Genomic DNA, 22,118 nt, shown 5'->3' on the forward strand with positions numbered 1-22,118 from the left:
AATTTAAAAAATAAGTAACTAACCGAAGCTCTTGAAGAAGAGTATCTCCTTGGGCAATTGTATTAACACAAGCGTCAAGACAAGAATCACGCTGCTGAGCAGCAGTTTCTAAGGCTCGTTCGGCTGCCTCCAGGGTATCTGGGGCTTCATCGCAAGGCTCTGCACGTAATTCGTCCACCCATCTCTCCAACTAAAACAAAAAAAAAAAAAATAGAATTTAATATTATATAGACAGATGATTATCAATATATTACTTTAGCTGCTATGTAGTTAAATTGTACAGTTATACAGTATACTACACCACAGAAAGAATACTAATCAAGTCAAATTTTGCAAGTAAAGGTGTTTTTGCATATCGTGATGTTTCATGACTCCCTCCAACCATAAAACACAATTTTAGCATTGAAAAATTTAGGATGTATGTTGTAACCTTTTTCACTAGATGGACCGATTCAGACGAAATCTAACACAATGATTTTTGTAAATGGGGCATTGATGTCATTTAAATTTGGTTACAGTTGATCAAGGGGCAGGGAATAAATCCTCAATATGGATTTCATATCTCAATATTTTACTAAAGTGTAAGTAATTTTTTTCATATAATTTAATGCCCTTAGGCAACTAAGATAATATGATGGTGTTTGATTATATTCAAACCTCCATAAAGGGGTCCGGGCAAAAAATCCTGTTTCCTTTTTTTGTTGTTTCTGGACTCGAACTCACAATCTTATACAAAATCATCTTATTAATTAGATGATTTGATTACATTAGGATGTCATTTTGCTACATTGGGTACTTTTATTTAAGGATATAGGATAATAAACCTAAATTGTTGTTTTTTGTCATTAGTTATTTTGATTCATATCTTCAGACTGGATCAACTGATTTTTATGAAATTTTGTATGCCTTCTGAATATGGGTCACTGATGTCATTTAATTTTGACTTTTCGACATTTAATTTTACGACTTTCTCAACGGGTCAGGGAGATAAGGTCACTATGGGTCGTTACGATCCAGTAACCATGGGAAAGTTATTTAACTATTTGCTGATTTATTCTACAAATAGCTGCCAAAATAAATAAAGCTTAATTCAAACAAACCAATAAATAATTTTTATTTTTTTTTTATTTTAGACAATAAAAATACAACAAAATAAAATAAATTTTTGTTAATTCACAAAATATTCTGTTTTTTAAAAGTATATAAGGAATTAAAAATATAATAAAATAATTTCTACATAAATAAAATATAACATTTACTAATTATGTAACATGTTGGATGTTTAGGAATACCTGAAATTTCTTTAATTGTTTCATTACCTTCCTATATCAAATACAACAAAACATTTATTACTAAGAGCAACAATTACTTAACATTTCATAAATAATCTAAGATTTCCGAAAAATGAAAACAATAGAATATTACAAACATCAGTTATAAAAATAAGAGTATTAGAGACTTCTGTACAAAAAAGTATTACTTTAATTTTCTAAAAATTAACAGGCAAAAATTTGTTTTCTCTTCTCCTTATAATGTTTTCTTTTTGAATTTTCATAAATAATGCAATAATGATGAATGAACAAATTAATCATAATTAGCATTATGAATACCATCATAAATTATACAAAAAAATCTATAGAAGAATAACAGGATAATAATAGTTAGCAATATCAAGATTAATCAGATACTAACAACTATTACTATGCACATAAAGGTAGACGATTTATAGAAAATGTTCGATAGTGTTAAATACATAACAGCTAATGTAACAGTGACCATTACTGTATATTACCATAATGTTACTGAAAACCATTACGTACAAAACATGAGCACCATTTAAATGAGATGGCAGGTTTATCAAGTATAATAAACCTGCCACCTGCAGCAAATTATGTTATACTTGTATTATTATGATATATCATTCAATGAACCAAACATAATACAACTACATTAAACATAACCTATAACAATGCATGCATTATTATTGATAACGTAATTTTTTATTTTAATTTATTATTTACTATTAAATAATACTAATGCGTAATGCTTTGTTTTATTTAAAAATGAACTGGTGGAGAGGGAAAATATGTAACTATTGAGGTGTACCATTTATACAGATATAAGGTAACTACAAAGGAGATATGAGGTAAGATTTACAAAGATCTAGAAACAAAATTTTATTGAAACAAATATCCAGTTTTATTTGAATTTCCAAATTAAAAAATAACTTGCAGAAAAGAATAAATAAATTTTGTCACCATTTGTGCATAATAATATAAGAAGACAGCAATAATAGGTTGAAAACATAAATCAAGAAATAAAAACAGCAAAGAAAAGAGGTTTAAAAATCCGTCACTTGGATTCAAAAACTAAATTAAAAACAAAACTTACAAAATAAATGATAAAAAATAAAAATAAAAACTTTATGAAAAACAAAATATGTAAATGTATGCATAAAAAATGTTGTTGTTATTCATAACTTATGAAAAAAGGAAAAAAATTGTTTGTGAACAGCAATAAATTTAAAAAATCACTTTTATAATAAATAATTTAAAATTTCAGGAAACAGAAAAAGACATGGAAAACATTAGAATCAACACAGAAACAATAAATAACAGAACACTTTTTAGAGAGGCTAATCAGAAAACAGATTATAGGAATGGAAAAATCAACCAGTAGAAGGAAGTGGACACAAGAAGAGAAGGAACGACCTTTTAAAAAAGTTATTCGAAAAAAATTTTAAAGTACAAAAATTAAGCTATTTTTAAGTAAGAATGTAAAGGACACTCACCAAATGAAGTATGTATAAAAGGTAAAAAGTAAAACCAAAATATAATTCAATGTCTAAGAGCTTTTAGAAATTTAAAAAAATTGTCAATTTTATATCATATCTATGTAGAACATAAGCTTAAGTTTAAATAAGCTAATTTAAACTTTTACTGCAATCATACAAACTATATGCAAGCAAGAATGCAATGAACCCTGGTATAACGGTTATCTAAGGCACTGTTTCTCAATCGGTGGTCCAAAGACCATTGGTGGTCCGCAGAAAAATTTCAATGGACCATGAACTTCTTTATTACATAGTTTTAAAACCTTTAAATGCATTATTACTCATCTTTTTTAATGGCAATAATAATGCATACAACTGAGAAAACCAACCACTCGCTTACCATAAAACTGTGAGATTACATTACTGTTTGAACTTTTTAGGTAATTAGTCCACGAATTACTAAAAAAAAACCTGCACTTCCTTCAGTTTGGGATGCAATTTTTTGTGTGGTCTGCAGTACAAGCTTAGAATTTTTATTGGTTTGCAGTATCACTTGTGTTGAGAAACACTGATCTAGAGGATATGTTGCAAAATATGTTCTAATTGTACTAAGTTGTACCAAGTTGCAAAATATTTACTATTTTATTAAATATATTTTAAAAGTTCACACCTACAAAAATGTTGAAATGGTGGTCAAGTTTCTTGATTGTATGTATATAAGTAAGATGGGAGATTAGAATATCTAGTTTTACCTATTAAGTAGGAAGTCATTCTAAGAATTCCATTCATCAGATTCATAAATCCCTCAATTCTTGGCACTGAATGAGCAAGCATCTGGTTCAAATTCATATAATCCTCAAACTAAGGAAGAAATAATAAAAGATAGGGAAAGAGGAGACATATTATACAAACAAACCCATTCAGAAGTTAACTTTAAGGCTCAATTCAATTCGAGTATCTACCTTAGTTATAAACCCTTGGGATCTTGGGGAAATTTAACCAATATAGGAACAATATGTTAATATCAAAGTCAAAGCTATTAGCAGGTCTAATAGGCCTTCAAAATCAATGACTTTGAATTGATCTGAACATATATCCAACAAGAAAATGTATTTTCTTCTAGAACTACAGTCTTACCAGGAAGACTGGGAAAGAAAAAGATTACATAGAATATAATTACATAGAAAAGATTCATAGGAAAGGGAAAGATTATAGCTTTCTAATGAAATATCTTTGCCCATCCACAGAATTATATAATGTACAAAAATATCAAACTGCACAGAACTCATTCAGCTAATTCCTCATCAGGGATTGAACTGTCTAATTGTCATAATTATAGTATTTATATATAATAATTTCATTTATTAGACTTGAATCTTGGTCAGACGTGGCATTTTTACAAGTAAAAACAATTCATTTCTGAAAAAGGGTAGAAAAAAGATAACTGGATATCAAATGGCAGTACCCAGTGTTAATAAATAAATCATATTTAGGTTCAAACAAAAATAATTTTCTAAATATAAAATATTCAGATGAAGAGGCCGACAACTGGATTTATTACTTTAGCTCATGGCACCAAAACACAACACCAATTACAGTCAAAATTACAAACAAACATTTAACAAATTAATATAAGCTACTGATTCTAAAATCACCATCAGGAAATCTTCAGGATTCCCTTCATAAGCTGTAATAGGGCAAACTTCTGTGATGTGTTTAACAGTTTGATTTTCACCACACTCACAAAGGGGCGTCAGTATTTTACCTCATTTATACAGGAAATAGGCGCACCTACCATGCTGAGTTCGTATTCTGTTTAGCATTGACCATGTCTTACATGGCAAATCAAAATCCGGCGGCTTTTGAGTAATACATGGGATTTGGTTATTCTGCTTTGTGGTCCATTTTTGACACCAGGCATCAGTTAGGTTAAATCCTTCTTCTGTTGCAGCAATTGCCGTTTTGATAGGTGGCTTTCTAGATCGAAGGTGACCACAGTTGGCATCCTCAATGTCCTCATGTATTGGTAGGTTTCGATTGTCCATAATTTTCTTGTACTCTGTTACAAAAGCATTCATACGGCACAGGTTGCCCCGGCAATCATTGTCGTAGTGTTATTAAGTTGAGCATCAATTCTATGGACATAAGGCCTGTTAAGCCACACTGGCGCACAATATTCAGCAGCCAAGAAGACAAGGTTCAGAGCCGATGTGTGCAAAGTGGAAGCTGATGCTCCCCATGTTGTTCCACAGAGCTTATGTATAATGTTGTTTCTCACTTTCAATTTCTCTGCAGTTTTCATTAGGTGTTCCTTAAATGAAAGCATTGTATCAACTGTCATGCCTAGGTATTTTGTTGTCTCATTGTGAAAGAGCCATGTATTCTCAAATAGAATTTTAAGCTACCTACTGGCGAACTTGTTACTACTCAGATGGAAGTATGACACCTCTGTTTTACTAGCATTTGGTTGGAGGCGCCATCTTCAGAAGTACCTTCTCAGTTTCTCCAGGTCAGCCATCAGGAACTCCTCTGACTCTTCAAATGATCTACATTTTGTTGTTAGCACCCAGTCATCGGCGTAGCCATGCTTTTTAGATCTTGTCTCTGGCGGCATGTCTGCAACATAGAGGCTGAAAAGGAGAGGCACAAGTGGCAGGCCGTTCTTGAGTTTCCTTGGTAAGCTTACATCAGATCCCATGATAACTTGGAACATTCTGTCGTTCAACATGTTATTAAGGAGGCGAGTTGTTAGTTTGCATGGGATTACATGAAGGACCTTACAAACCATGCCTTCTCTCCAGACAGTGTCGTAAGCAGCTGATAAATCAACGAATGCAGCAGAGGTTTTAAAATTTCTTTGGAACCCCACTTCAATGTACATTGTAAGCGAGCGAACTTGGTCGGTGCAACTTCATTTTGGCCTAAAGCCTACTCGTTCAGTCAGTATAACATCAAATATTCTCTGACAGATTCTGTTGTAGATAAGCCTTTCTAGTAATTTACATATCACTGATAGCAATGCTATAGGCCTGTAGCTCTTTGGTAAGTTTGCTGGTTTCCCTGGTTTTAAAATGGCTACTTCCTTCGATTGCTTGAACTATCTGGGTACGCTACCAGTCTGCATTACGTCAGTGAAGAATCTGGCCAGCCAAAGTTTTGGGTATTTTCCACAGTTTAATAAAAATTCCAGATTGATACCATCGAATCCCGGTGCTTTTCCTGGAGCAACATCTTTGAGCGCCAACTCAATCTCTTCAAGTGTAAAAGGGTGAGCTTACTCAGTCTCTCCTGCCTCCCTTCTCAAGTTTCTTAGTTCGCATTTTATCTCAACTGTGTGTGCCCTGTCTCTTGGTGCTCTGGATGTTACCACTATGTAGGATGCTACAGTGTTTGGGGAGACAACTTCATTTATTCATGAATGATGGAAGTTAAAGATGATAAATATTGTATTGTCATATTACCCATTTGTGTATCAACCTAACCCCAACACATCTTCACGAATTACAAGCTTTGTTGAAAAAAAAATTAAGTTAAACACATTAATAAAATGCTAAGCTTGTTGTTATTTTACTAAATATTTATTATGCCTACATATATTCCCATCTAAAATATAATATCATCTTTTATGGCTCTGTCAAAAAGCCAGAATGAGTTTTCAAGATACAAAAATCGGCTGTTACATCATTATTTAATACCTGTAAGTAATAATTATGTAGACCAATAGTTACCAATATTTAGAGAGTTAAACATGTTAACTTATCCTAATGTTTTTATATATGAATACATAATATTTGCTAAAAACAATAATTACTTCTAGATTTTTATTAAAAAAGAGAAATTTCATTTAAGTTGAACTGATTAGGAAATAGATGAAAATACAATAAAGAAATTAATTTACTGTCAACTATATAATAGAAGATTTTATTCTAAACTATTAATTAATTATTATTAAATTATTAATTAATTACTAGTTTATGTCAAGGTTTAGTAGTACAATATAATTACAAAAATAACTTCCTTAAAAATCATCAACATTGTAAGAATGAACATATAATCCTACAGTTACTAATCTTAAAAAATTAAAATAACAAAACTTTTTTATAATGTTTATTTTTTTCATCTTATAAGAAAGATACAAGAGGATTTTTTTTAATATTTAATTTTAATGAATTTCAAGTTGTATCATAAATTGCCTGAACACACATATCCATAATAATAGCCAGAATAGTTAATCCTACACCAGCGAGCTGGTCAAAGATAATCTGTTTTCATTTACTAACAAATTAATTATAATGGAATATTATCCAATAAAATATATGAATGCAGAAGAAGGATGTAATTGAAATCTTTCAATGAATTAAGAAAGAAAGAAAGCACCCATTGTAAAATCTTTTGTCCTTGAAACATTAAAGACAATTTAAGCTGGTCAGCTGGTACAATTATTCAATTAATTAAGCAACAATAGATTTTATACTTTAGATATTACTATCTGAGTAGTCTGAACATTAAACTTAATACAAACTCATAACACACAAGAATATTGTAGCATCGTACACATCTTTACTTCTCATTTAATTACAATAAACTTTTCCCACAAAATATATATATTTGTAAATTTTACCAGTTCTTCAGGATGGCTGTATTTTATACATATATTTTAAAAACTCAGAAATGTTAACCACATTTTAACAAAGAATATAAAGTGGATGAAATGTGGTATTGGCTTTAAGCTTTATAAAGTCTTAAGGTAGTGTCAACAAGAAATATTAAAATGTAAATATCCCTTTTCAATATAACTTCAAGTTTTGTAAAACAGTATTAGGCTTGAAATAGATTCATTTTTTATAAATAAAATCACTCATTCATTCAAAAATAAGGGGTAAAAAATAGCACACCTTTATAACTGATTGGCAATATATTAGTTTTTTACTGATTACTGTCATTTCTCAAAAAATGCAGTGTTGCAGTTACCCAACCAAATGGAAATGGCAACAAATACTGTGTACCTTAAAGGAACTGATATATTAAATTCATCTTTAACAGTTAGCATTTAATCCTTCTACTTTCAAGATGCTACTTTCTGAAATATAACATGAAATGTTGAATGTAAGATATGGAAAAAGTTGCTCCTTTACAAAAATTACTTTAGAAGGTATAAGCGATATCTTAGATTATAATTACTTTGTTTACAAATCTCTTATTTTCACTGAAAATTAATTAAAGAAGTCATTAGTCACTGAAAATGGTAGAGAACGATACAAATGACAACTTTTAACAATGTAGATCTAAATTTTAATTGTACATTGAAAAAATAATGAAGGTTATGGAAAATAAGAAATTTATGGTCAAAAATTCTTTACTACACAAAAGACTCATTGTACACATAAAACACCAAACAACTGCCTATATATATAATTTTAATATTTATCATGACAAATACAGTAGTGTGCATCTGAAAAATCCCCATAACCTCCCTATAATTATTATTTTGCTGTTGTTCCGAAAATCGAGTGATATTTGGTTTCTAAGAAATAATTTCTTTATAAACAAAAATTCATGATCATATTAAAAAGGACTTGAATATATAAAACTATTTTGATTTTGTGAATGAATTATAGGTAGGAGACATGGAATAATGCACTGCAGCTTGCCGTTCTTTGTAAAAAAAACCCTAATTTTGTGTAAGTTGGAAAGAAATCCACTATATGTCATGATGTGAGCTGGAATGACATGGTGATGCTTGTTTAACGCTTTTTTTTGCTTTTTTTGAGGAGTACGTGACTGGTGATTCTTATTCACCATGAAAAAATCGTTAATCTACACACAGCTCCACTGAATAAATAAAAAGTATAAATGTATATAAATGCTCAAAATATGTACTAAATCCACAAAGTATAATTGCCTCTCAACATATTGTATACTTCTTAAACATGATACAACACAATATATTTTTTTTTAACAATTAACTAAATTATAAAAACTAAAAAACTTAAATGAATGAATGCAATTTGAATATACAATTTGTTTTTTTATTAATCATTAGGCAATTAGCCAAATTTATAACACCAGTTCTGCCTTTTAGGCAGTTATGGTCCACAGCAAGTCCCATGAGTCCCAGCAATGAATCAGTTGTCATGCTGGCAATTGGAAGGTGCCATCATTATACTACAGGTAAATCCTAAGCATTGTCTTATTCATTTCCAAATGATACTCATCCAAGAAAGAAGGAATAAAGGATACAGAAAGAGGACAGAGAAAATCAACCCACATAGAGACTGCCTCTGATTAGGATAATCTTTGTTTCACCATTTACCTCAGTTAAAATGAATCATTTTTTTATTAAACTTCTATTTATATAATAAACTTGTATAAACTCTGCAGGACTTTTCAAAGCCTAGCTTTTTGCTGCTAAAAATTAATTGGGGAATGGTTTAATCAGAAATAGTAAAATTATGCAACCAGGCATCTATCAATTATTTACTTAGGCTCACTTTTCACAAGGAAGTTTAACAAATTTAAGTATTGGAGTAACTTTTATCTCACTATTTCTTCAGTTCTGTTTTCTAATTTTTGGGATGTGTTGAAAGCTAATCAACAATCCACCTTGGTCTTCTGACTGTAGATATAAGAAAAATTACCCATATATTTTAATGCCATAAAACAAAAGGATTGTAGCTGCAGATACTGGTCCCGACTAAATAAAGCTGCACAAATCTTTTAGGTAATTCTTTTATAGCTAATCATGATATAATCTAAGATTCGTAAATTATTGCTCCGGTATTATATTTATGCCGCATAATTAAATCTTTAATAAAAAATTCTTATAAATTTTACAAAAGCACAATAAATTAGGCTACTGAGGAAAATCTAGAGGTCACAGCTTCATAAGAAAAAGCTGTACTTACGTATTAATGTCACTGCAGGTGGCGTTAATACATAGCTTTATTTAAAAACAAAGTAGTCAATCGGATTTCGGTGGAAAATGGGCCGATATAGTCGATTCAAAACAGTCTCTATTAATTTTAATAAATGGTTATTTATATTTATTTATTTTATTAACCAAACTTAACCTATGCTCGCTTCGCTCGCTAACCTTGACTAATTAACAGGAGTGTTTTGATTATTTAAATAATAAATAATTGCAATAATTACTGAATTTATTAAATAAATACTCAAAAAATTACGGTGTTAATTAGTCAAGGTTAGCGAGCGTAGGTTAAGTTTGGTTAAATTATATTTATAAAATAAATAAATATAAATAACCATTTATTATAATTAATAAAGAGACTGTTCATTTTCCACTGAAATCCGATTGACTACTTTGTTTTTAAATAAAGCTGTAGCTGTGGTGGCGTTAATACGCAAGTACCAAAAAATCTAGCTGGTCACAGCTTTATTACTAAACTACCACATCTAAAGGATGCATTAGATAAATTTAAAAATTCACTACTGACAAATAAATTAAAAAAATAGCTCCAAAATTAATTACCGTACACTGTCAAATTACATTATAAAGCAGTAATAAAAAGGAAATAAATAAATAATACTTATTTGTACAATCAATTCTGTCTCAGTTCATATTTTCATTAAATGAGTTTAAAACAAAAAAGAGAAAACAATGTTAATAATTAAAATACAAAAAAAGTGCCATCAATATTGCAAATGAAACAAATATAAAAACAACAAGAAGAAAATTAATTAATCAATTGAGAGGTATGCAAATGAATAAATAATTTGTTAAAAGCTTTTAAAAGCAAATTTTAACTGACATTTCTCTTTTTTTTTTTTTTTTTTTTAAGTAATAAAAAAATAAATAAATAGAAAAACAGGAAACTATGTTAAAATAAATAGAACAGAAAATGTAAAATGTGAAACACAGCCAAACAATCCATTAACATTCACAAAAAAAATAATAACAATAATAAATAACTAGTAGATCTAAAATATTGGTTCCAGGTAAACTAAACGAACAAAAATGTATACAAAACTATGTAATAATGCACATTATTTAGTTTAAAAAATGGAATTCTACAATTAGAAAAAAATCTTGTTTATTATACAAGCCTATATACTGTATAATGTTTATTGTTCTAATACCAGAACACAGACTCTAAGATAAGCAAATCTAGTTTTTAACAATTTATTTTAATTGGAACACAAATCTGAAAGTGTTTTACTGTGTTTTCTTTGCATTTAAAAAAAAAAGAATATTTTTCTTGGCCCACATAAAATTGATATTTGGTAAAAATAAATACCTTGATCAAAACAGTTAAACCTATCAAATTAAAAATGATATTATTTCCAGGAATACAAAGTTGTAACATTATAAAATTCTAAATTAATAAAAATATGTTCAAAAGATTAAAATTTTAATTTTATCTTGCATTCCAAACTTGGAATAATGAGTTGAAATATATGGAAACTTGGAAATTAAACAATTTTTAAAATCAAAGAAATTTTGAAAATATATTATTTAAAAATTTTAACGGTTCAAATTAACTGGAATATTAAGGAGATTTAAAAAAAAAGAAAAAATTTTAGAACATATTGAATAAAATTTTGGATGTTAGGTTTTCTAACGTCCAAATAAGGAACTATGCACTGAATTATATCTGTTTGGAAAATGTTGTTTTCTAATTTTAAGGTTTGAAATATGAAAACTTTAATATTGATTTTATTTCAGACAAATAAAATTTGAAACGATGAACTTTCATACCTTTTATTGAGCAGAGTTGCACATCTTTTACTAAGAAAATTAAGAAACAAATAATAAGAGAATCTTCAAGAAATAAATAAAATAAAAAGAATTGTTACCAGTTTAAATTTAAATAAGGTTATACAAAAGTTAATTAAAATTCTGCTTGCTTTATCTACTCTCCGTTAGATTTTTTTCTAAAATGTATTCACATATATTGTGAAAATACTACAAAAACAAGAAAAAATCAAAGTTTTTTACAGACTCTGTTTTAAATTTTCAAAATGTTCTGATCAAAAGTTGTTTGAAATACAATTAATTCTATTTCTTGTCTGATGTTCAAAATTAAACCGTAAAAAAAGTTTCTGCTATTTCAGGATTTGAGCTCGGTTAAAATTTTATTTAATTGGTAAATTTTTTTTAATTGGCTTTAGACTTTTCCCCAATCTATTACTATGGATAAGATATATTTTTATCAAGTCAAAAACTGTTTTATCAAGGGGAGCATGTTTGTAAATATTTTAAAATAATAAATAAGTAAAATTTTAGTCAAGGTTACGACTCAATCGAACATGTAAGTCTAGTTAAAACTAGCTAGCTTTTTATATAATGCAAGAAGAAACAGATAAACAGGATTCGAGATAACGAGCTAATTTCATTATAACTCAACTTTTGTGTAACATATTAAAGATTTGTATAATGAAATAAAATTTACTACAGTAAAATCCCAATTCCAGTGATGTGTGTACTTCATAAAAAAGAAAATGAAATTAATTTCTAATTAATCAAAAGATGAACGTTTAAATGAAAAAAGTACTGATTATTAATCTTTTTTTAAATTATTCAGCTTATAAAAAAATATAAATGTTTAGTGTAAAAAAATCGGATACGTCTGGTTTCAAGACGATCTCGTAAGGGCGTGTTGGTAGTGCAGCAGATACACTCTTCCATTCGCTGTTCGAAACGAAGTCAAATTTTCGTAAAAAAAAAAAAAAAAAAAATACTTTGAACCGCCATTTTAAATATTTTATCCCTAATTTCTGACATAATTATGTATAATATTTTACGTTACAACTAAATAGGCAAATTCCGTTTATCATCAAACTCCACTGAGACAAAATTTTCTTGAAAATTTCATATCGATGAATAAGCTCTTCAAGAATTACCGTGTAAAAACGATACCACTCATACATGCCGATTCTGATCCGAACAAAAACGGGTTTTTTTCGGCAATTTTGTAATTTCTTTCATAAAAATGTAAAATATATGTATTTTTTGACAACAATATTTCACAATAAAATAATAAATGCAGAATATTAATAGTTAGTAAGATATAATTGTTTTGAATCCTTTACGTAAAATTACATCTAAAATCATAAATTTGGCTCTTAATAAATTGCATTCGAGCAAGAGAAAAAATATTGCATAGTTTTATCTTTGAGCCCAAAAAAGGGGGAAAATCTTTATTGGCCGTAACTTCAAAAAAATTAAGTTTGTATGAATTTCCAGTAACATATTCTCTCTTTTTCTGTCATTGTTTACGTATATGTATGCGTGCGCGCGTCTGTGATCATATCTGCCCGGAGGTACTTCTTTTGGACTACTTCCGTCTCTATTCCAACCCAAATTTTTGAGTTCCTGTTAACGTCCAGTTCCTTTTGAATCGTCTATAATTTTAATCTCATCCGACACCTTCAATTGATCTTTCTAGTATTGTTTTAATCAATCTTTCTCCCCTCATTATTTATTCTAGCCAGTTAGCTTTTTTCTGATTAATCTTCTATTTTCATTCACTTTACTCATGTACTTGTTTACTTTTCATTCTGTTCAACATTTTCACCAACCTCCTCTTTGGCAGTATTTCATATGTTTCCAGTAACATATTCTCTCTTTTTCTGTCATTGTTTACGTATATGTATGCGTGCGCGCGTCTGTGATCATATCTGCCCGGAGGTACTTCTTTTGGACTACTTCCGTCTCTATTCCAACCCAAATTTTTGAGTTCCTGTTAACGTCCAGTTCCTTTTGAATCGTCTATAATTTTAATCTCATCCGACACCTTCAATTGATCTTTCTAGTATTGTTTTAATCAATCTTTCTCCCCTCACTATTTATTCTAGCCAGTTAGCTTTTTTCTGATTAATCTTCTATTTTCATTCACTTTACTCATGTACTTGTTTACTTTTCATTCTGTTCAACATTTTCACCAACCTCCTCTTTGGCAGTATTTCATATGTATCCCTTTTTCTTAATGTCCACGATATACATTCACACAGAATACGTTCAAAACATTTCACTCGAGGCTTCCTCAAATTTAACTCGTTTTTCTTCACTTTAATTTTAATTCAGTTTTACCTTCATTTTTTCTTTCTACTATTCCTATTATCATTCTTATCTATTGCAATTCACGTTTTTATTTTCCTTTGGTTTTACAATAGTCTAATTAACTTTTTGCTCTTTTAAAGCAAATAAGAATTTGTTAACAATTCTTTCTTCCTTTGAACAGAAATTTACTGTCTTTTTGTCTCATATCCTTATTACTTTTGTTTTCATAACGTATTCAATCACAGCGTCTTCCAATTTTGAAATCCTGTCAGTGATCTTCCAAAAATGTTATGTCGTCTGGAAACTTTATACAATTTATGTTCCTTTATCACACGCTTATTCCTTCAGCTTCTTCTAGAACATTTTGATTGAATCTTCAACATACATCTTAAACAATGTCGGTGATAGGTTTTGTGGGTGTATGTACATACGAAAGAATGCAAGTGTTGCAATAGAGAAAAAAGTTCAAAACTTTATGAATATGGTAAAACCATATTCATTATCTGCTTAGTTAAAATTAATTTAAATTGAATTACTAAAGAAATATAAATAAGACATCGAGGTTGAATATATGGAACAACCTTTTTTGAAAATATGTATCTTTTGATATTATTAGTATTGATACGATTTACCTTTTTTTCAACCTATTAAATCCTTTAGTAATACCAGTTTAGTTGTTATTGACGAAACTCATTTATTCCTCATACATAAATTTTTACAACCCTAAAAAATAAAACAAAACTTATACAAAACAAAGTTTAAGTTTCAAGATTACAAATATTTTCGGTTTGAAAAGATTTTAATGAAAAATCATTGATTAAAGCGAAACAAAATTAAGGAGAAATAATAAAGTGAAATTAAACTAGATATATGAATTTAAAATGACAATAAAAGCTTTTATTATTAACTCTTTCGGCCCTATTTCCTATGAATTATGAATAATAAAATATTTATTTCCTTTATACGTCCCTGTTTAGTTGTGATCAAGCAGAATTCATTGTCATAAAATAATATTTACTTACGATATTGGATTTTAATTGAAAATTTTTAATAATTTCACAAACTTTAAAGTTATTTGAGAGATAAAAATAAAAGGGAATGAAATATAGATATATTTCCTTTTTATGAAAGAATTGACAGAATAACGTTAAATTTACGTAAAAGAATATTATTTTTTATTATGTTTTAGTTCCACGTCTAACATATATTCTACTTAAAAAAATCGTTTAAATACCGAAATTAATATCTTTACCCGAAAATTTTAATGTTTTCATAAACAAAAAAAAAAATTCAAATTAAATGATTAAAGCCAATAAATTTATTAATGTAGAATAAGTAATTTACTAATTACTTAACACAAAAGAAGAACATAATAAAATTAATGAATCAAATAATAACTCTTTGCCTACGGTCATAAAATATATTGTTGAAGTTTAATGTCAGGGTCAATAACATTTTCCGCTACAAGCTTAAAAAGCGAAAAGACTCAAGAATTCTATTAACAGGTGCTGTGAACAATGATTAATCAAGCTTGTTAGTAGCTTAATTACCACCAACAAGAAGTCACAAAGAATAGAGAACTAAACAAGGAATGACTTGGAAAAAGAAGGGAGCGGGCAAAACTACTACTCGATAGATATACCGAGTGCGGGAGGGGATTAAGCAATGGTATGAGACCCCATTCTTCTATCTTCTTCATGAATCGACGAAGCGACCAGAAAATATCTTTGTCGCTTTCCACACTCCGTCAAACACATCTATCAAAAGATATATATATATATCAGCTGCCATTTCTGTCAGCATTTCCGTTTTTAACGATGACAAAATTATACGAGTAGAGATCTATTATTAGAATGATCTGCAAATCACTCATTTTTTTCACATCAGCTGCAAGTCATCATGCATCAGTTCATTACATTAATTGTAGAAATTCAAGTCTCAGTTCATGGAACAGCGACAAAACTATATACTGTTAAATATAATTCAGCAAGATCCATTGTAATATTTTTTATAAGTCGACGAATAATCATAAAAGTATTATATCTAAGCCATAATTAAAATATACCGGAAAATGAAAGAGATAGGTCACAATTTTTATCCAGAATTCTTCCCGACAAAATAATACTATCTCATACATGTTTACCTACTTTAAATGGAATGAAACTCCTACTTTAAAGAGAATGAAACTTAATTTCATGCTTTCAAAAAAAACGTTATACGATTAAAATATATGTAGTATATTTTTTCTTTTTTTTTAACCTACGGGACCACCGTTAGGTATTCAAAAGATGAGATGAATGACAGTTTTTGTTGCGTATGAAAATACCATACCTGACCGGGATTCGACCTCCGGATGAAAGGCCGAGACCGCTACCACTCGCGCCACGGAGGCCAGAATATATATATATTTTTTTTTTACCTCGGGTCCACCGTTGGGCCGAGGATGAGATGAATGATTTGTAGCGTATGTGAGAATGCCATGTCTGACCGGGATTCGAACCCGGGACCTCCGGATGAAAGGCCGAGACGCTACCACTCGCGCCACGGAGGCCGGCATATGTAATATTATTAAAATATAAAAGTATACTTATATAAATTATATAATATTATATAATTATATTTATAAAAATTATATTTTATTATTTTTTTTATTTTTATTTTATAAATATAAATTTTTTAAATTAAATAGTTTGCTCTTAAAAAGAATGTAAGATACAGAATTGATGGATGCTTTCTCATTAGCTTGATAACATAGAATGTTCTTTTCAAATTACCAGAAATTTATATAATTTTTTGGTCATTATGCTGTGTTTACGAAGACCGCAATTTTATCCAGGGAAATAAATCTAATAAATTTCTCACATACCTAGCTATTATCCAGTTCGAATGTATAGCAATACAATAACTGCAACATTAATCTATATTCATAACAGCTTAAAAAAGCACCGGATGTCAGGAGATTCCTTACAACTTTATGTAGTAGAAATTAACATTTTATAAATTTTAGATCGATTTTTTTTTTTTTTATAGCTTGATCACATCACCACATAAGCTTCAAGCTTGTGCGTGAAATATGGAAGTGGAATTTTGTAGTGTATGAAAAATGTCATGCCTGCTTGGGATTCGAACCCGGGACCTCCAGATGAAAAGCTAAAACGCTATCACTCCGCCATAGAGATGGACATTTGTATGATATTCCGAAAATCTTTTAACATATATCCTAGAGTAACTTTGTTAAATTGAACTCTTATGAAACTGCGTCTCTTATTTTCCTGTAGCCTGTAGTACGTCCGGTTCACAAGCCAAAATATATCGTTTAACTCGTACAATTACAGAACAGTGACTAGGGAAAAACATCGAGGTACCGATAGCACAAAAATATAACTAGTCCACTCAGAGTTCAAAATATTAAATTAATGCACGGTAGTCTAGCACCAACCCTTTTGGACAATCCGATCCAAAAGTATCTACCAATGTACGGGACAAGCTCTATTACCAATCTCAAAAAAAAAAAAAAAAAATGTTAATAGACATTTTCCTTGTGTATAGCAAATACGAAATACACAAAAAAAATGGCACTCAATCTACGAGACAGTCTGGTTAATGGTTAGACACTTTATTTTCTTTTTTTTTTCTTTTGGTGATGGAATCAAAATAACGTATTGAAAAAAAAAAGGTAAAATAACCGTTCAAGGAATATAAGATTTCTTAGGATATAATCAACCGTTCGACAGTTCCTGAAAAAACGCACATGTATTAACAGGAAACGCTGAAATATGCCAAGTTATCGATAGACTACAATCAATAAATTAAAATAATAATAATAATAGTAATAATAAATTTTAAACTCTGTTTTAATCATAATAATTTCTTAGAAATATAAATAAATCTAATAATGGAATATAAATCAAGAGTAATAAGGTTATTTCTTCATGATGAAAAACTTTTCCGCCCAAAGAACACGCATATATAACTTCCAAGGTATAGAGAGAGCTATTGTATTGATAAAACTTCTCGTCACGAATGACGTTATATAATTTTTACAACACAATAACTTAAACAATAATAATTATAATAATAACTTTCTAACAATTATTTCCACCATATTATTTTATAATTATTATTTAATACTTCGAAACATGTCATATTTATTTCCATGAAAGAAATTAGAACTGAAATACTGTTATTCGTTCCACATATCCTTAATATGGTACCGAAACAAAATGGATAATAATACCCCAATTGTGGTTTTTTCAATAGTAAAAACAAAGCTATGTTCTTCCCCTTCTCCCACAAGGATAAATACGATTGTAAAGTATAAAGAATATAACATTTATACAAAATTTAATATTAAATTAACCGGGAAACATTAAGGGGTATTTATTAAACACTCACAATCATTTTGTTTTATTCACTTCTAATGAATCGTTTGCTTAATATATATAATGTATTTCCCTAAAGTGATTAAATAAAATAACAGCTCAGCAATCGTCCGAATATTTGTTGAATCAAATTAAAATAGTAATTCATTGGGATTGGATCAGTCAATGAAGGATAAATGAATCAATAGATCGATATGTCGAACCTCGAGAGATGGTTAGATCGCAAGCACGGAGAACTAGGATACGAGTCAACCCATTTCCTGACAGATCACGGTTGCTTCTGTGAGGGCGTAGATCTTCTGGGTCTGACTACTGAGGAATGGAGGACACAGCAAAACATGGTATGTCCTCCATGTTCGAATTCGAAAGGTTCTTGTAGGACAAAGAAGTATTCGGCACACAAAACCCCAGATATCACAGGAACTAAACTGCAGAAAAAACGGGCGGTTCAGGATGTTGGTGTCAATCAACCGAACAAAAATGGTAGAAGAAATGCAGTGATGAATTCCTCTGATTTTTCCTTGCGGCTGTTTATAATTAAAACAGGTCCCCTCCCCACAAAGAGTAGTATTTCATGGGAAGTTCAGTCCATTCATTCATCGGTACTTCGCACTCACGCGACTTTATTTAATGTATGTATATGTGTGTGTGTGTTTTTTTAATGTCAAAAAATCTAATCGTATTAGGCGACCTGAAATGAAATACCGCTCATCCCTAAAAATTATATAATCATTCTCAGGAACAACAAACATCTCATAACACCAAACAATTAGGAAAATGACGTTGCCTTCATCGATAAGCCGAATATACTGATGTAAATCAATACGCCTAATTCCGGATATTCAGTCTCACAAATAAGATAATTCAGTTCACTTAAAAGACTGCTCCATAGTAAAAAAAAAAAACAAGGTTACATTATTAGTTGAATAGAATTAATTTTATTAATCATGGCCTGTTGGTATTGAAATTAATTAATTTATATAATAGTTTCCACTTGCCAATCTGTAATAGTATGTTCGAGCACTTTCAAATTAGTAATCCATCCTCAGGAACATTGATGAGTTATAATTATTTACTTCACAAATCATTAGTTTTGCTAACTTGAATTTTAAAAACAAAAATTATAAATATAACAACCGATTGTCAAAAGGTAAAATAATTAAAACATTATCCCTTGTGACATGACGGATAACGTTGACATTATTTTACCTTTTGACAATCAATTGTTATACTTATAATTTTTGTTTTTAAAATTCAAGTTGGTATAATTAATGATATGTGAAGTAAATAATTATAACACATCAATGTTCCTGAGGATGGATTACTAATCCAAAAGCGCTCGAACAAACTATTAGAGATTGGCAAGTGGAAACTATTATATAAATAAACTGAATAGAATTACTCTTAAAATGAGAAATTTTACTTAGCACCGTTTACACCTAAAGTTTTTTTTCCATGTTTCAACCATAAAAAAGACCGCGGGATATTGTAAAACTGTGATTCAAAAGGTGGGTGATAAGAGACTAGGGCGGTAACTTCGCTTTTTTAGAAGAGCTAAATTATAAAATTAATTTAAAACTAAAAAATAATTTTTTGTTAACTTCATATATTTTTTTAATAACAAGGTAGAAGGAAAAAATTGTGTAGGCAGGCCACGTTTGGAATATGTAAAGCAAATTGTTAGGGATATAGGATGTAAAGGGTATACTGAAATGAAACGACTAGCACTAGGTAGAGAAACTTGGAGAGCTGCATCAAACCATTCAAATGACAAAAAAAAATCTTTTTTAATCATAATTTTCAATAAAAAAATTAAAATTGTATGCATTTTTTGCATACTTTAGGAGGAACTGAACACTTAAAAATTAAAAGTAAATAATTAATTAAAAGCTAAAAAAAAAATATTTTAAAGAATTATAAAAATAATCTATTCAAAAATTAGGAAATATTTTTTACACTTTTAGTAATTAAATATTAAAATAAAAATAAGTTTATATTACTTTAACAAAATAAAAAAAAATGAATTAAAAACATGTAAAAAATGAATTTAAAAATGAATTAATGCTAAATTAATAGATGTTCTCAGTTTTAACAATCTGGCAACTTTTGTATTAAAAGATACCATATTACGTTACGATTACTATATTACATAGTTGCTCCCGTGTAATATAGGAGCAACTGAAGAAATATTTGTCCGAAAAGGGCGCACTAAATGCAAAAATAACGGAACTAAATTAATGCACCATTTTCTGTCGAGAATATAGCAATGTGTCAATTAGGTAGAAGAAAACAATTTTTTTCGTAATGAAATAAAAAACCTAATCAATGAAGTAGTTAGAAGTAGTTAAAACATTAAAGCGAAATAATTATTTGTAATAATAATGTAATTTAGCTGATAATACTATTGTAATAAAACATACCTCGTAATTTCTTTTTTATTACTTTTATTTTGCTTAATATTCGTAAAATCTCTTCTCAGAAATTATATTGACAAATACTTCTTTTACATTTCTAGATTAAAAAAGAAAAAATTATTTTTTCTCTACCCAACATGTTTACTTTTTTTAAGTTTTATTGTAACGGTAAATAATTTCGTTATTGGCGTACCAATCCGAGATCTCACCAGCGCTGAGTTCACAATAACTAATCAAAACCCACAAATAAATCACATCTCACAGAAACATCAACGGATATATTTATTGAAATGATCAGAAGCTATATTTAATGTCCTAAAACCAGTTATCGTAATGTTTGATAAGAAAAAATTATGACTAAGCCTCTTTTCTTTTTAAGCGTGATCCCGTGATTAATACATTGAAAAATTCTAAGTATCATTAAAAATTATGATGTGTGACATGATGATTAACTTTAAATTTAAATTAAAAAGTTACTAGGATTTGAACGTTGGAACGTTGGAGCTGATTTGTGAAGACGCGTTCACTACTAAACCAACCCAGAAATATGCAGTACCACTACTTGAACAACAGCAATCCAACGTTTATTTCCAACAAGATGACGTATCACCACACTGACCTTTACATGTTAGGAAAAATTCTACATGAACAACTTCTTCAACGCTAGATAGACGGTGATGAGCCCCCATTTTCCTGGTCATCTGGATATCCTGACGATACGCCAATCGATTTTTTTTCTTTAGGGGTTTGTCAAAGAGAGGATGTACGCAACGAAGGTTGTCGATATCAATGAATAAAATTAACAATGGAAGGTGTAATTAAAGGAATAATTCCAGATATTCTTCGTAATGTGTGGCGTGAAATTCAATATCAACTAGATATTTTACCTACCACAAAAGGTTCCCGTGTAGAACTTGTTAGAAGTTACTAAGTGTTAAACTTACTAGTAACAAGTACTAAGTACTAACTGACTAGTAACAAGTTACTAAGTGTAACTTGTTATAGTAGTATATTATATGTAGTAGTATATTGTTATAGTAGTACTGTACTAGTTACTAAGTGTTGTAAACAAAAAGCCCTTTCAACAGTAAAATATGAACGTAAAGTATATTACTTTGTTATTTTTTTATTAACATCTAAAATGCGCTAAATAATTTATCATCATTCTGTATTTCTCAATGAATAAATTAATTAATATCGTAATCGATAATGTATAATAAAAATATTTCAGAAACATAACAACTGAGAGCTTCATACTGACATGACGGAAAACGTGAACATTATTTTTACATTTTACAATCAATTGTTGAATTTATAATTTTTGTTTTTAAAATTTAATATTCATTAATATATTAATTTGTGTAGGAAATAATTATAGTCCATAACACATAAATGGATTAATATTCGAAAGCGCTCGGGCATAATAATAAAAATAGTTGTTAAGTGGAAATTATTATATAATTAATTTATATCAATACCATTTTATATCAACGGACCATGATTAACAATAAAATTTAAAAAAAAAATAA

General features: G+C 29.1%; 1 protein-coding gene across 11 annotated transcripts in view; it reads right to left on the reverse strand.

The window, feature by feature from the left end:
* Positions 1 to 22,118, reverse strand: part of trio (trio Rho guanine nucleotide exchange factor) — a 1,562,448-nt gene that overhangs the window by 391,102 nt on the left and 1,149,228 nt on the right. For all 11 annotated transcript variants that reach the window (XM_075373360.1, XM_075373356.1, XM_075373361.1 and 8 more), the window contains one exon: positions 24 to 190. In XM_075373360.1, coding sequence (XP_075229475.1) covers positions 24 to 190 — 167 coding nt within the window. The remainder of the gene's footprint in view (positions 1 to 23; positions 191 to 22,118) is intronic.

Source organism: Lycorma delicatula, chromosome 8 (genome assembly GCF_047948215.1).
Source record: "Lycorma delicatula isolate Av1 chromosome 8, ASM4794821v1, whole genome shotgun sequence".
NCBI lineage: Eukaryota > Metazoa > Arthropoda > Insecta > Hemiptera > Fulgoridae > Lycorma > Lycorma delicatula.